At 38.9% G+C, this 15,734-nt stretch overlaps 1 protein-coding gene across 2 annotated transcripts in view; it reads right to left on the bottom strand.

The window, feature by feature from the left end:
- Nucleotides 1-2,187: 2,187 nt before the first annotated feature.
- The window catches only part of ano5b (anoctamin 5b), a 24,575-nt gene continuing 11,028 nt past the window's right edge, over nucleotides 2,188-15,734 (bottom strand). For both annotated transcript variants that reach the window (XM_087178775.1, XM_023424357.2), the window contains 19 exons: nucleotides 14,945-15,009; nucleotides 12,775-12,882; nucleotides 11,532-11,600; nucleotides 11,070-11,354; nucleotides 9,967-10,086; nucleotides 9,208-9,323; nucleotides 8,957-9,091; nucleotides 8,399-8,504; nucleotides 8,063-8,123; nucleotides 7,459-7,610; nucleotides 7,272-7,346; nucleotides 6,912-7,137; nucleotides 6,572-6,750; nucleotides 6,361-6,458; nucleotides 5,953-6,083; nucleotides 5,566-5,771; nucleotides 5,182-5,369; nucleotides 4,706-4,811; nucleotides 2,188-4,596 (listed from right to left, as the gene is read on the bottom strand). In XM_087178775.1, the coding sequence (XP_087034901.1) occupies nucleotides 4,372-4,596; nucleotides 4,706-4,811; nucleotides 5,182-5,369; nucleotides 5,566-5,771; nucleotides 5,953-6,083; nucleotides 6,361-6,458; nucleotides 6,572-6,750; nucleotides 6,912-7,137; nucleotides 7,272-7,346; nucleotides 7,459-7,610; nucleotides 8,063-8,123; nucleotides 8,399-8,504; nucleotides 8,957-9,091; nucleotides 9,208-9,323; nucleotides 9,967-10,086; nucleotides 11,070-11,354; nucleotides 11,532-11,600; nucleotides 12,775-12,882; nucleotides 14,945-15,009 (2,651 nt within the window). In that variant the 3' untranslated portion in view covers nucleotides 2,188-4,371. The remainder of the gene's footprint in view (nucleotides 4,597-4,705; nucleotides 4,812-5,181; nucleotides 5,370-5,565; nucleotides 5,772-5,952; nucleotides 6,084-6,360; nucleotides 6,459-6,571; nucleotides 6,751-6,911; nucleotides 7,138-7,271; nucleotides 7,347-7,458; nucleotides 7,611-8,062; nucleotides 8,124-8,398; nucleotides 8,505-8,956; nucleotides 9,092-9,207; nucleotides 9,324-9,966; nucleotides 10,087-11,069; nucleotides 11,355-11,531; nucleotides 11,601-12,774; nucleotides 12,883-14,944; nucleotides 15,010-15,734) is intronic.

Below are 15,734 nucleotides of genomic sequence, written 5' to 3'. Positions count from 1 at the left end.
GAAAGCTGCAGCTCTCACGAGGGCGGTGCTATGGAAACCAAATGAGCAGGAGTAGACCCCCCCCCCCCCCCCAACAGACTCCTCTCCTCAATGTAGAGATCCATCTATAATTTAAGCGTCTCCCCGATTTTTATCCCCCCGACAAACCACATCCTCCCACAGAAGCATGAACACAATTTTGTAAACGTTTTTTTAAATGTTGATGTAGCCTCACGTGATACCTGTTCCTCTACAGACCAAATTTAGCCAAATAATAAAAAATGCATGTTATAACAACCTGCTACTACTACTACTACTACTACTACTACTACTACTACTACTACCACCCTACTACCCTACTATTACTTTACTACCACGACTGCTACTACTAGGCTATTCATAATAATAATTATAATAATACTAATCATAATAGCTCTAATTTTAAGGTAGATCTTAGATGTGTGATTAAAAGATAGAAGAGATGGGAGAAAAGCGATCAGTGCCTTTCTCGTTATTTGTGGGTATTGGCCGCCACCTGGTGGTCACTTATGACACTGAGGTTTACTGAAACATTAAGATGCGAACCTTAAACACAATTACATGGGTTTTTTTCTTCTTTTTTGTGTAATTATTGTGAGTTGATTGGTACTAAATTACTCTGTTATCATTTATTTTCTTTTTATTTACGCTATATGTATGTTTTTATATATTTTTTTTAAATATTTTTTCCCCCCTCAACTATAAGATAAGTTTTGTATATTGTTACTTCACTGCGATGTTTGACCTTCGCTGTGGACAATGGTGTGTGTGCACAGTTGGACACTACAAAGCGTCCATTTCCTTAGTGTTTTCACATCCACCTGCTGAAGCAGTAAAGTTTCTCTGCGGTTACAAGTGCATTCAGAAAAGTCTTCAGACTGCTTGAGTTTTTCACAATTTGTTACATATGTTGTTGCCTTATGCTAAAACCCTTTTCCTCATCAATCTGAACTCAATACCTTACAATGGCAAAGCAAAAACAATTTAAGAAATGTTTGCAAATTTATTAAAAAGGAGAAACTGAAATATCATATTGACATATGTATTAAAGTATAAGTAGTATTATAAGTAATATACCCTTTGCCATGACACTTGAAATTTAGCTCCTGAAAGTTTGGAACAACCAGGACTGATGACCAAAAACCTGATGGTCACTCTGACTGAGCTCCAGAGATCATGTGTGGAGATGGGAGAAGCTTCCATAGGGACAACCATCACTGCAGCACTCCACCGATCTGGGCTTTATGGCAGATAAAGCTTCTAAAGTACTCTCAGACTGGGAGAAACAAGATTCTCTGATCTGATGAAACCGAGATTGAACTGTTTGGCTTCAATTCTAAGCGTCATGTCTGGAAAAAGTTTTTTCCCCCATCTCCACACAGGATCTCCAGAGCCCAGAGTGACTATCAGGCTCTTGGTCACCTCTCTTACCAAGGCCTTCTTCCATTGAAGAATTATGGAGCCTTCCACTGACCTGTGCCTTGACACAATCCTGTTTCTGAGCTCTGCAGGCAGATCCTTCTGCCTCATGGCTTGGTTTTTGCTCTGATATGGATTGCCATCAGTGAGACTTTATATAGACAGGTGTGTGATTTATGAATCATGTCCAATCAGCTGAATTTACCACAGGTGTGCTCCAATCAAGGTGAAGAAACATCTCAAAGACATCTCAGTCAGTATGGGGCAGATATATGAGTGTAAATTGATAAGTGAAAAATATGTTTTTTTTTTAGCATACGGCTGCGACAGAACAAAATGGGGGGAAAAATTGAAGGGGTCTGAAAAACTTTCTGAATATACTGTACATGAAGTGTGAGTTTAAGATGATATGTACCAGAGGGAATATGCAACATGACAACTAATTTGGAAGCCAGTGTGGTTTTGGAAGTAATGAGAATGGCCTTTTCAGTGTAGAAGACATCTTGTCTCCACCAGTATAACTTTTGTGACAACGTTTGCATATTCATATACTGTGTTTTTACGAATTAGTAGTAGTTTATTGAACTTTTTTTGTAGAAAAGACCCTTGGAATTTTTGTAATGTCTTGAAACATGTCTGGAGGTGACCTTTAAGTTGGGGGAAGGTGCATGTAAAGTACAAGCCTTTAACTGTCACATCTGTTTGTTTTTGTGCTCTTGGGTTTTGTGCAAGTGAAACTCAAACTCAAACTAGTTGTTTCTTCATTTATTGTGAATGTTATTTACTACATTTCTGTACAATGGGCTACAGTGAGTGTATGTATGTAACAGCATCACATAACAGCAATTTCTGCACATCCAACCAGACAAAACAGCTACTTTGCAAAAACTAATGATATGAAACAGGTTTTGAATTCAGATAGGAAACTGTCATTACAAAATCATACAAAAACAAGTAAACACAGACGTTTAAGGCATTTGTTTGCTGGGAAATACATTTTGCATCTTGCAGGATCATGCACACACCCTTGCCCACATCTGCATATCGTGTCAGCAAGTGATGCTCAACAAACATTGGGAGATGTTTAATCCTGAGACTGGAGTAAGTCAGGCTTTTACTGACTTGACTGTCAAATGTAATTTGCTGTTAGCTGGAGTCACAACTTCATCAGTTACAGTGTAAACCACAAAGACGTCTCAATAAAATCCACATGCATGTTAAGCTAAAGCAGATTAAAAAAAAAAGTCTTACAGTATCTGATAAATCACTTATCTACTATGAAGAAATATAATCAGATCTCTGTCTCCCACAGAATGTGTAGGATTTTTATTTGTCTGGTCCCTTGATAAAGTAGTAATTTATAGCATAAAATGTAGGCTACTTGAATAACTAGCACTACTTGATGGTCTTTAAATGAGGTGGTGAATAGCAGAAAATAGGAAATTGGGTGTTGCCACTAAATTGATGAAAAAGAGGATTATGAAGTAACTCTAAATACAAATGCTTCAGGCTACATAAAAGAAACGGATCAATAAATTAATGGCTCTACAACCCATTTTAAATAGATAACATTCTTTATATCTACAGCAACATTTAGTATCCAGCTAGAGAGTATGAGCAGGGTACTAAAAGTCATTTATTTTTTCACTGAAATCCTCACTCGCATGTATTCCAACCAGGGTATTAAAAACTTCTTCTCTTTTCTGTGTATCTCTGAAATCAAGGTTACAGTTGTTTGTGCCTACAGCATATGGAGACACAAATATCTGAGAACAGATATATAGGCCATTTATTATCCCTGTGTAACACAAGGAGGAGTAAAGCCGACGCATGATCAACCTGAACTCATCCACACAAAATGATTGTATTAAAACATAAGATCCGTTCACAGCTCTTCCAACATTTCCTTCATGTAATCTGTTCTTTTGGTAGAAGTCTTATAATTGGTCCCGTAGCAAGTTGGAAATACATTTGTAAGATGAGACATGATGAGCCTGCAGCTTCTGTCTCACCACAATACTGTTGAAGCCCCCTCCCCCCCCAAACGCTGCAGTATAATGGAGGTACTTGGTTTTCAAATGCACAGTTTTTAATAGGGGTTTTCCCTAAATATAACACACTCTAATAACAAAACTGACAATCTTATAGCCCAGCTATAGATCAGTGGAACTAAACATTATGTAGCTACCAATTTGAAAGACGATTCAAAAAGAAACTGTCTGAGGAATAAGCACCGCCTATAATTTTCTTACATATAAACGTGTTTCCTATCCGCTGTATTTAAACATTTGTAAGTTTGAGTGTTTTCTACATTTATAGTTAAATGATATGAACTTCCGACCACAATTATCATTCAAACAAATTCACAACTGACAAATACTCTAAATTCTTGTCTGCTCAGTTCAGTCCTTCATCTTGTATTCTCAGTAAAAGAATCACATGCAGCGCATTAGAATAATATCCTTTCCAGCTCTTTAAAGGGTGATTACATCTAATGTATTATGTTCAACACCACAAACTTTAACTCTGTCAACACAAACAAAGACATTCGGTTATGACTAATGGAGAGTTTGATTGCATTACATGGGGAATGATACAAACTGCAGTTACACTATTTTTGCTCCTTGCTGTTTTTTTTCTGTCCTATAACCTTCCAACATTTTTTATGGCACAGAAAAGTTTCATCCACCCAAGAAGCTGCTTTAAAGTATGTAAGCAAAATGAAATGTTGCATTGGATTTTTTTTCCTTTTTCTCATGCCTCGATGCAGATAAAATTAGTATATCTCGATGTTACAGTCTATTTAAAAAGAAAAGATAATAGCGTTTTTATCCCCAAGACAAAAGCCCTTGCATATGCATGTTCTCAACAGGGTATTAAACTCCCAGACATGTCCATTTTTGGCTTGGTTAGTTGGAGGAGTGAAGCAGGGGGCTACAGGCACTCAGACAACACTTCATGCTTGTCTGTCATCAAGGACATTTCTGACTGTGGCTCTGTGATGAAACTGGCACTCAGCTGGAGTTTTAGCTTCTCCACCTCGTAGTTATGTAGGTACTCTTGAATCAGGTAGCGTTCTCGCTTAATCCGCGCCTTCACATCAGACGGGATGTCTGGGATCATCCACGCCACAAAGAACTTCACCACAAAGACCACATGCTGCAGGTTGAGGGGATAATCACACAATATAGAGTTAAATCAATTTCCTAAATTAATTCTGAACATTTATTCTTAGGGTGTGATGTAGAAAGAAACTGTGTTGTCTTACTTCCATGATAATAATGAAGGCCATTTTGGCTGCCAGGATGTGCCAGAACTGCATGGTGTGAGTGTACTCCATCTGGTGGCCTGGAGGGTAACGGTAGTCACGGTATCTGTATAAAACAGCAACAGGATGGGCATCATACAGGGAATAATGTATACATTCATATAAAAGTGTACTGGTACAGCAGTGGTGCACAGTAGCAAATGCAACGGCGCAGAACTTCAAAGCTTACCTCAACGACAAGATACAAACACTACTAACTACAAACACAGGCAAAATGTATCCTCCTGGCATACAAAACATACAAAACACTAGAATGGAAATGTTTAGTTAATTAAGCAGTTTAGTCAACCAACAAAGAATTAATTGCCAACAAAGTTGATGATCAATTATTAATCACAATTTTCATTATTCTCTAGTTTCAGCTTCAGATATCACTGTAAACTGCAATGGTGCACAACAAGCTCTTTCCCCAATACCTGCAGGTGTCGGTCACATTGTCAAGCCAGTTGTTGCGTTCCTCCGGCATGTTGCTAATGTGGATTTGTGAGATCTTGTATATCGACAGGCTGTCGTTGACGTAGCCCTCCATGCTGGAATTATTGCTGTAGGCATACAGGTAGACCATACGGGGAATCATGTCTGAGGTGAACGCCATGATAAAAGCCTGGAATGAAGGGAAACACAAAAGGCTGTTGATACAATGTTTGATGATGAGGTAAAAATTCTGAAAACAGGAGTTGGTTTGAAGCTGCTGCCAAACATTTATAGTAAGTGAAGATGTAAAAATGAATATAGATTTAGAAAAAAAAAACTCACTCAATGTCTATAGTGTTTTACATTTACCGACGAACAAAACTCACATTGGTAACAACGGATAAAATGGCCACTGCGTTGAGGATCTCTTGCCACGCTCCAATGTTTCGGGCCTTGGATGCCACCGGTCGTCTGAACTGAGTGGTGAACTTCCAGGCGTCCACCCTGATCTCCAGGATGTTGTTGAACAGAGCGAGGAGGGGAGCCAAGGGGAAAGAGGCCACAAACAGAGTGATGAAGCCAAATTGGATCACTGAAACGACAGACAGGGAGAACAGTTGGAGAGAGTGAGTGATGAAAAAGAAAAGGCAGAAAGTGGAAAACAGGATAATGAGACAGCTGGCTGTGATCAGTTGACATTCCCTGATAAGTCTGTAGAAATATGTGAATTGTAATTTCATACATCATACAGCCAGACCAGTTTTGTATCTCACCCATCTCCAAGTATTCATAGAATAAGCCCAGTTGGGTGAAGTTCAGCAGGACGTTGTCCTGCTCCCAGCGGCTGTAATGGTTTTCAGGATTGTGCCGCCCCTTTCTACTACTCCACCAGTTACGCATCAACCTATCAACGAGCCCATGAAGAAGAACTATATGTCAATATGGGAATAAGTAAATAGAGGTAAAATCAGATTTTGGACTTTGCACAAAGCCAGTAAGAAATTTCCGGAGAGCAATGACAGTGAAATGATCTCTGTTTTCATTGGCTGAATCATACAGTTCAAAATGAAAATCAAATAAAGTCCTGGCAACAAGCTCCATATGTTCTGCACACAATGTCTTTATCTAATGGAACGAGTTATCTGAAAGTTATTTGGAGGACAAAGATTTGATGGACTCACGGCAGCAGGGCTTCCTGAATGTTTCCCCACAGTTGTTTCCCAGCCATGACGATCACCAGTTGCGTGGTCAGCTCGATCAGACAGCCACCAGGGTCGCACTAGGACAGCGAGAGGCTACTAGTTTTATATAACACACTTTTATTTTATTTGACTTCCTGTTTTATAGCCTTTCCGATTATGAAGCTGCCTTTATTTGTAGAAAAAAATTCACCTCCTCATTTCTCAGTTTGCTCAGTTCGCCAAACATGTAAGAGTAGTCACCAGGGAAACCCACAAATTTGCCTTTGAAGAAGGCCACATAGAAGCACGAGGAGTAGTAGTTGACAAACTGGAACAGAAACATCTTCATGGTCAACCTGTTCTCATACTCCAGGTGTGTCTTTGGGATTTCTGTGAAGCAAAGGGTTTGCAGATGATCTCATGTTACAAGCAACATTCGATAGTAGAGCATGAAGTTACATAATGATGAACCCGACTCTGTTGTACACTCCTGTCATTGGTGTTTAAGCTCTTAGTTAGCCTGTTGGGAATGTCAGGTGAAACCTCATTACCCATATCAGTGATCCAAATGGCAACCCTCTCATAAAAGAAGTTTAGGATCATGATGATGACAAAGTTGATGCAGGAAGCAGTGACAGAAGTCGCTAACTGTGGGGTGATGAATCTGCCCACCACCTGGATCTTTCTCATAGGGTCTTTAATGATACTCGCAAAGGCAGCATACACAGCCAGCCTGTATGCTATGACCCCGATGATACAGGCCACTATCAGAGAAATCTGCAGAGAGCACACACACATAGAAAGCTTGTTGACAGTATGTGACTGGACATAGAAATTATCTGCTAAAGGTATAATGTACATAAGACACACACACGTGCGCATTGTGTGTACTGAGGTGAAGATTCAGTTACCCAGAATATAACCGTGGCTGCAGAAAGGCAGAAGCGAGCACACTTGCTGGTGATGGGGAGATAGGGTTCCATTTCCTGAAAGATTTAATTACTATTATTATTATTATTTTATTGCTTCAGAATTATTGTTTTAAAATTGCATATTTGTCATGTTTATTCTCATGGTCGAACGTTGGTTCTAAAGCACCTGAGTGATCTTGTTGAGTCTCCTGTTAGTGCATCTGATCTCGAACTCTGGTCGGATCTGAAGCTGTTGCTGCTCTTCTTCGAAATCCACCAGGTCCCACTCGTACTCCAGCCGGGCCTGACGCCGCTTCCAGAACTCCAGGAACAGAGTTACTGTCAAATTGATTTGAGGAAATGAAACCTAACATAGATTTTGTTGTACAATGAGAAATTAGTCTTTGTGTAAGCGTGTTTGTGTGTTTTGGACAGATTTTTTTTATGACTTTAATCAAGTTGTGGCTTTTGCACCAACTTTTTTTTGTTGTTTTTTTTTTTTTGAAGTGTAATGTGTTTCAGCTGTGCCGCGACTCCCGTCACTTCTTGGCTAACTGCTGCGCATGATGCCAATTTTCAGGCATTCTTTGTCCTGCACTGTGCTGGGCAAGCTATCCAACTGCCTGAGCATAACAACATAATGGTGCTGGCAAGTTGTTCTGGGCTGAAGCAGTATGGGTGAAGGTTGATGCATCAGTGTGAACAGGCTTTAACTGTGAAAGTCTGTCCTACATTAGGAGGGGGTATGATGGATCTTAAACAAAGTACAAGTAGCACAGACTGACACTTACCCCAAATCCCCATAAATATGGCAAAGAACACCGTCCCCTCATTATCAAACAGATGGGATTGCTGGGAGAGGGAATATGAAAAAGGATGAGTTCCTTAGAGAAGTAGAGGAAGTGACATGCTGGGCATAAAAACGGTGACATACTGCCTTCTCAGGAGGATACTATTTACAGTATTTACTGTATTTGTAGGATTAAATGTGGTTGACAAAAACATTTCAATCATCGTAAGAGATAAAAAATCTGCGTTAGTGAATTTCACCTATGTAATATAAAGAATAAGTGTTACTCCTGGCTTCAGAATCATGTCCAAGTAACATATGAAGTGAAATGTTTTACCCAGGACGAGAGACAAGTAGAGTTGAGCTTCCAGAAAGGGCATTTTTTATCACAAAGAGGACACATCACAATGCTGCCTCCAATATAGGCATCACATATTTCTTTGCTAAAAAGAGAATAAACACAAATTAACATAAATAAATATAATCAAAGGTAAACACAGCAGTATTTGTTCAAAATGCGATGTTAAAATATGATGATGTACATCTAGAATCAGGTTCTGAGCTGGCCGTCTTCTAGTCCTGCAGTGACGCTAACTTCCAATTAAGGGAACTTTTAATCTTACAGCATACAATGAGATTTTACACAATGTTGTATTTATAACTGTTTGTCCCTTTCCTGTTTCAACATGAAGATGCCCCTGTGCACACAGCCAGGTCCATAAAGAAATGGTTTCCACAGTTCTATAATCTTGGGGAAAGCGTTCCCAGAATAGTGGAAGCTGTCATAGCAGTATATGAATACCCATGAATTACACCTATGAGTGTAGTGTTTGCTTGTCTACATTCTTTTGGCCATATAGTTTTCAGCTCCCTGATGCCCTCTGGTGGTACTAACCTTGATATGTTGTCATCATAGCTGAGCACTCCATAGGTGAAACATATAAGGCCCATGACGGCTGCAAAGAAGAGCATCTCTGTGTAGAAGCCCAGCCAGGCAAAGTAGATCCCAATCTTTTCTCCATAGTACTTCCTGCAGCAAAAGAATTGTGTTAAAGTCGTATCTAACTCAGATTCAAATTCAATTTCAGTCAGAATGAGTGATAAAAGTAAAAAGCGTCTGACTACATTCAGATGCGGTTCGTTTACCTGATGAGGTTCAGAGGCTGCTCTTTGTAAAAGCAGAGGAAACTGGCCCAGTGCTTGTACAAGTTGTAGCGCTCACTCTCACATTCAGCATTTCTTGCCCTTTTCCAGTATCGACACTGAAAGGAAAACAACCATTGGAACAACATCGAGCAAAAGATGTTAGGAAATCAAAGAGAAAGTTCTTGGCAAGAGAGTGAATGAGCGTGTTTCCTAAAATATAACTATTGCATCAACCCTCTCTGAACATCAGCATTATATACAGGTAGTATTGAGAGTAAAATGTACTCATTCTACAGAACTGCCTGTGTCAATGTGTTTTCATCATCATGGGTTAATATATATATATATATATATATATATATATATATATATGTGCAGCATTTTAATGTTGTGTGTGATCCAGGAAGCATTACTGCTGAGTTCTTAATATGGAATTGTACTTATTTGTGTCGTGGCTTTTGCATTCGTGTCATTGCTTCTACATTTTTGTTGTGGCTTTTGCATTCATGTTGTGGCTTTTGCAATTGTTTATACTCTATGATTCATATCATAAATCCTGCATGTTGAATCATGATCTGCAAGGAATTACAGATAAAAAATAGTAGCTGGACACAGTGATCTCCCTCTGTAATGCAGTAGTTATAAAAGGTCTGGGAGTGCTGAAGTGGTACTATCTAAAAGTTTCTGTTTACCTGAGTGAATCTACTTTTATTGTTTGACATTTACATATTAATGTTCTTTTATTCTATGTGAGCTTACATCATGAAGTGGGAAGGCGGCCGTGTAGGTCCCGTTGCTGAGTAATCGCTTGATTCCCGTCTTGTCTCTGTCTTTCCGACCCTCTTTGTAGTACGGACAACGAGCCAGGATGTAGAACACCTAGCAACAAGGAAAGGATTTAACCAGAGATTAAGGGATTTGGATTCATTTGAACTTTTTAGCTAAATGCATTTTTTTTTCTTCATTGTTACACAAGCATTTCCTAACACTGTAAAAACAACTGTTAACTTGTGAGAGCATTTTCATACACATATACACTGAACAAAAATATAAACGCAACACTATTGCTTTTGCTCCCATTTTTCATGAGCTGAAATGAAATATCTAAGACGCACACACATTTTTCTTCACAAATGTGTTTAAATCCATGTTAGTGAGCACTTCTCCTTTGCCAAGATCATCCGTGCACCTGGCAGGTGTGCTGATTACACAGCATGATTATTGAACAGGTGTGCCTTCGGCAGGTCACAATAAAAGGCCACATTCAAATGTGCAGTTTTATTTTGAAAAAAGACATTTATTAGGTTCTGAACTGTGTGACTTGGGCTACAGAAGTGTGTTTTTGGATCTGAAAATGAATCTGAATCTGGTGTGACCACCATTTGCCTCATGCAGTGCAACACATCTCCTTTGTAGAGAGTTAATCAGGTTGTTGATTATGGCTCGTGGAATTTTCGACTGCCCCTCTTCGATAGCTGTGCAAAGTTGGTGGACATTGACAGGAATTGGAACATGCTGTCGTACATGCAGATCCCAAACATGCTCCGTGGGTGACATGTCTGGTGACTGCCTAGGCCATGCAACAACTGGGATGTTTAAAGCTTCTAAGAACTGTGTACATGATGCTGCACCGTGAGGCGATGGTGGCAGATCAATAGCAATGGGCCTCAGGATCTCATCACGGTATATCTGTATATGTGCATCTTTTGTGTTTATAGAAAAAATCTTAGATCATTTATTTCAACTCAGGGAAAGACAGTGTTGTATTTATATTTGTGTCCAGTGTATATACTAAACTATGAGACCCAAGAGAAACTGGCAATGTAACAAGTGAATTCTGATTTGAGAGAAGACATACTCACAATCCTGTTTCTTGTGGATGGTGGGAAGAACGTATCCTTGTCAGTGATGAGGAAGAAGTCAGTCTTGGTCTTGTCAAAGGGGTAGGTGAAATAGTCAGGTTGTGGGTGCATTATGTGTTCTGGCAGACGGAAAGGATGCGAGAGCCACTCCAGTGGGACCTCCTGACCATGAGGGATATCACTCTCCTTGAAGGGAACTTTGATCTTTAAGACATCAGCGTAGGTTGCCAGTACGTCCCATGGAGCATGGATCTTCAAGAAATATGTCTTCTGGTCTTTGGAGTCCTGATACAAGCATAAATAGATTGTAACTATTTACACTATTGCCTTAAATTAAGTAAGGATAGCAGTTTAACATGTCTAATACTGAGCCATCCCTTTAAGACTTTTTCTGTAGGAAATGATGTGCCTCCATAAACTATCCACTAGGTGGTGCAGGTACCCTGTGGTTGAGTTTCTTACTGATTTGTCCTCTGTCTCCAGCTCCAGTCCTGCTTTCTCAAGGTTGGCTTCAAACTCCCTCCTCCTTTCCTGTGGACACAAACACACACCACAGCCATGAGAGCCACGCAGACTTGCACAGCCTTAGTGTGTATTCTGCTTCACCTATCCTCGTTATAGAAGCTTAAAAAAGCACTTTGTTCCTATGAAAAAACGTGTCTCTTGTTAGATGACGCATTCTGCAGTTCATCCTGTCTGTCTGTTTGTTTGATATATCAAACTCAACAAAATTATTACAAAGAGAGGCCATGGCGACTGGTCCAAAAAGGGGCTTGAAAGGGGGAAATGGTGGGGGATTTATTAGCATTTATAATGACTGACTTTTGCTGATGGCTCATTAGAAGTTGAGAAACCTGAGTTTTTCCTCTAGATCAACAGCTAGTTGAACTCTGTGGAGAAGTTAATAAATGCTTATAGGACATAAATCATGTTGTATGTGTTAAAACAGTAAGCTAAATGGATTTTTGGTCCAGATGTTCTGTGGCCCTTTTCCAGAGGGCAGGCAGTCAAACTACAGTGCTGACTTACAAGCAGAAGTTCTTATGATGATGAGTAGTACATATCTGAAATCTCAGTTTACTGCTGACTTGAACCTGTGAAATCTCTTTTTTGTTGTTGTTGAAAACAGCAGCCTGCTGCAACCAAAAATAAAGCTATGAGAATGAATCAAAACAGAAAAGTTACAGTGCAGACAGTTTAACAATGAGCTGAAGCTCATTATAAATTCTCCATAAAATCCAGTAGAGCTGCAGAATCAGGTGATAATTCACTCTGGGTTCATCACTGTTTTCACATTCTGACTGTGATGGTGAGAGACAGGCACAGGAAGAAGTGATTTAACTGGTTGTGACTTGTGAAAGTACACCTCCTTCTTCCTCCAGTCATCCACAGTCCTCCCGTCATGTGACTGATAATCACATCATTTACTTCACACGTGACATAAACTGCATGTATTCATGAATACCCTTTATCTTTAACATTTGTCTGTCAGTAAACAGCTGGTCTCATTATTACGAAATAATTAAAAATCTGTTCTTTTCAACAATTATGTCGGATCACAAATGTCATATTTCTATGGAAAATATGTTCTCACTTCCTCTTTGTAGTATCCTTTCCTGTTCTGGATATAAATGGTGTAATAATGTCTGCCGCACTGTGAAATACTGAGTAGTCAAGCAACATATGACTTTTCTTTTACACTTACCTGTTTCTTTTCTCCATCTTTGTCATCTACATAAGACAAAACAAAGTCTACTCTTCGTACTCCGTCCCTGAAGAACACGGTGTCTTTGTTTGGTTGTAGCTTGTCTGTCTGAAGGACAAACAGCAGACATCAAATGACACATTTCGTTCTCTCACAGAGTATGGGAAGCAAAAGCAAACAGAAACTTGTAAAACAAATACTGAGAAATGAAACTGTCAAGATCTTGATGACAAACATAACAGGCTCAGACTTCAACAATGACAGATATACAGTACAGTATAAGATACAGAGGGAAGCGCACTGTGTCCCAGAATTATACATGTAAGTTAGGTTTACTGAAAACCGCTGACTCCAGGGTTTAGACAAACACTGTACATGGGATAGTAATGAAAAGTTTTTCAAGAGAATGTCAAGAAAAGTTTAGAGGGAGGCCATGATGACTGCAGAAAAACCCCATAAAACTGTTGGACACCACAATCACAGGCTGTCATTATATAAAAATAGTTGATGGTGGAGGAGAAACATGTACATGTTCTATATCAAGTTTAGTATTTCAATTATTTTCTTAACTCTGAGACTTTCCCATAATTTTTTCCCATTAATGTGTAAATGCTTTTTTATTGACATGACCGACATCTAAGGCCATTCTGTATAAGAAACTTCCCCTCTTTGCATCTAAGACATGAACTGTTATCTTTACCACTTGAAACAGCACTCTGCGGGAAATGATCAAATCATGGAAGTGATCTACAGAATGTAATATACAATAATGCGGATCAGTACATCAGTATGAATCTCGTAATCTTTAACCAATCTGGAATTTAAGATACTGCTATACTGCTTCAGTCTATGCTTGTCATTTTGGATTTTATGAGACTGAACTTTTGTCAAACCAAAAAAAACACATTTACTTGTCCGTCCACCAGCAATAATAGTCCCCCAGCAACCAAGACCAATACTATAGAGCTCACTGACATTGTGGTTTTTGCACTTGTGTTGTGGCTTTTGCATTGTGTTGACCCAGCTGGGCCACCGTAGTTTAGTCTCTTTAATTTGAACTTAATCTGAATTATTTTTTATTGACAGAACTTTACTGAAATACAATGTATTCTTAAAACGTATAGTTCACGTAGTTATCCATATCAATAAATGCTTCACTTAAACCTGATTTTAAAAAAGGGTCTACTCTTTTTCCAGTTGGATTTTTGATGTCATTGTTTACAGAAAGACACATCAACAGGCAGACAATAACTGGTTCCAGTTTGTTGATTTTTGTGCGTCTGTCTGCTGTGTATTCAGCCATATTATAAAAGCTTAATAACAACATGGAGTACGCAGTTATTGAACCCCACCCAGCTCACACTGCACTAAGTGATTTTTTGTATCAGAGACATGAACACTCGCTTGTTACAGTTATTTAATCATGTTCTGACTTAATGAGATAGATTAGCGCTGAATGGAATCTGTTCCATTGCTACACCAAATCCTGAAGTCATACATCACAGAAACATAATATAATCAGTGTTATGAATTAAGATGGATAAACCATCTGCTTGATGGCCTCATTGTATCACTGAAAACCCGGCGGACTGACAACAGGCTCGTGTTTGAGCAGCGACAGTTTATTTCTTTCTCACTGTTAGAGGAATGAGGGGAGCTCTTTGAGACACAGAGGTCTTGTGACTCAGCAGTGAGTTTGAGTCAACAAAAGATCAGTGAATAAGTCGACCAAAATCACACAAACATAAACAATGACATAAACCATCTGGTGGCTATAAAGGAAAAGAACAAAGGCTTTGGAAATATTACACAGGCACCTTAACTATTGTTGAAAATCTTATGTAAGGCAGTTGATTTTGGATTGTAACAGATCAAATCAAAATAAAAATTATTACTTAACAATATAACAATTAAAGGAATGGCTGAACATTTTGGGAAATATGCCATTCTTCAACACAACTCTTATGTCGGTAAAGTACATATGAAACCAGCAACCAATTTTACCAATGTATTCGACCAACCAATAAAAACAAACAATATGATGTGTTAACTTTTTTTCCCTTCACACAGAGCCAGGCTATATCTTTCCACCTGTTTCCCGTCGTTATGCTAAGTTAGTCAACTGATGTAGCCTATATGTTGAAACGCCCAGAGATGCAGCCAAACTTACTTCTTTATGTCCAGGCAGTGTCCCTCTTTCAGATAGTGAATTGACGCCATTTCCACTGTTTTCATCTGCAAAAGAAATATAACAATAATAAGTACAGAATCATCTACAGTATGTATTCAAAATGGAAATTTGTGTACATAAGTTTTCATAAAACTGAGTGCAGCACCAATACTGTTCATATTTGAAAAAGTAGTCTTAAGTATGCTATTGTTGTGTCGACAAACAATAGTGCAATTATTGTTTCTATATCTGTTGTGGGGTTAGTTTTAGTTGAGTCATTATTTAATATATGCATAACTTCGATTGCTACTAAAGATCAGGGAGCACAATTTAAATGGTCTAACAATTTAAAGATGTTCATTTTGACTTACAAGTGTCTGTGTGCATTGTAATGCCTCATATTGTCCCTGTGACACTTGTCATGCATGTGTCTTATACAGTAAAAGGTTAGTTCAGGTTTTTTTGATTCATTTTACATTTGAGTGGTATCAGTTCATCTCTTATGTATGTTCCTTTTGTTTATAGGCCGTGTTAGTATAGTCTGAATATTAGCCCAGTCCAGTGATTCCTCTAGGATTTTTTTCAGCAGTGGGGGTAGAGTCAGTGGCAAAGTTTGCACCCAGGCTCATCTCTCTCCCCTGCACCTTCACCCAGCTCTCCCGCTGCTCTGCTCTCCTCCACTTTGTTTAACAACTCCTCCCTGTCTAATGTTACTTGTCTAATAAGATTACATTAAAAGTGTAGCTTAAGTTAGCTTAATGCTATCAATTAGTTTACCCAAGTTAGCGTC

This window comes from Seriola lalandi, unplaced genomic scaffold, assembly GCF_002814215.2.
Source record: "Seriola lalandi dorsalis isolate HSWRI2012SDOR001 ecotype SW California unplaced genomic scaffold, Sedor1 jcf7180002054735, whole genome shotgun sequence".
NCBI classification, from domain to species: domain Eukaryota; kingdom Metazoa; phylum Chordata; class Actinopteri; order Carangiformes; family Carangidae; genus Seriola; species Seriola lalandi.
The sequence above is the reverse complement of the archived record's forward strand: the minus strand, read 5'-3'. Positions and strand labels throughout refer to the sequence as shown.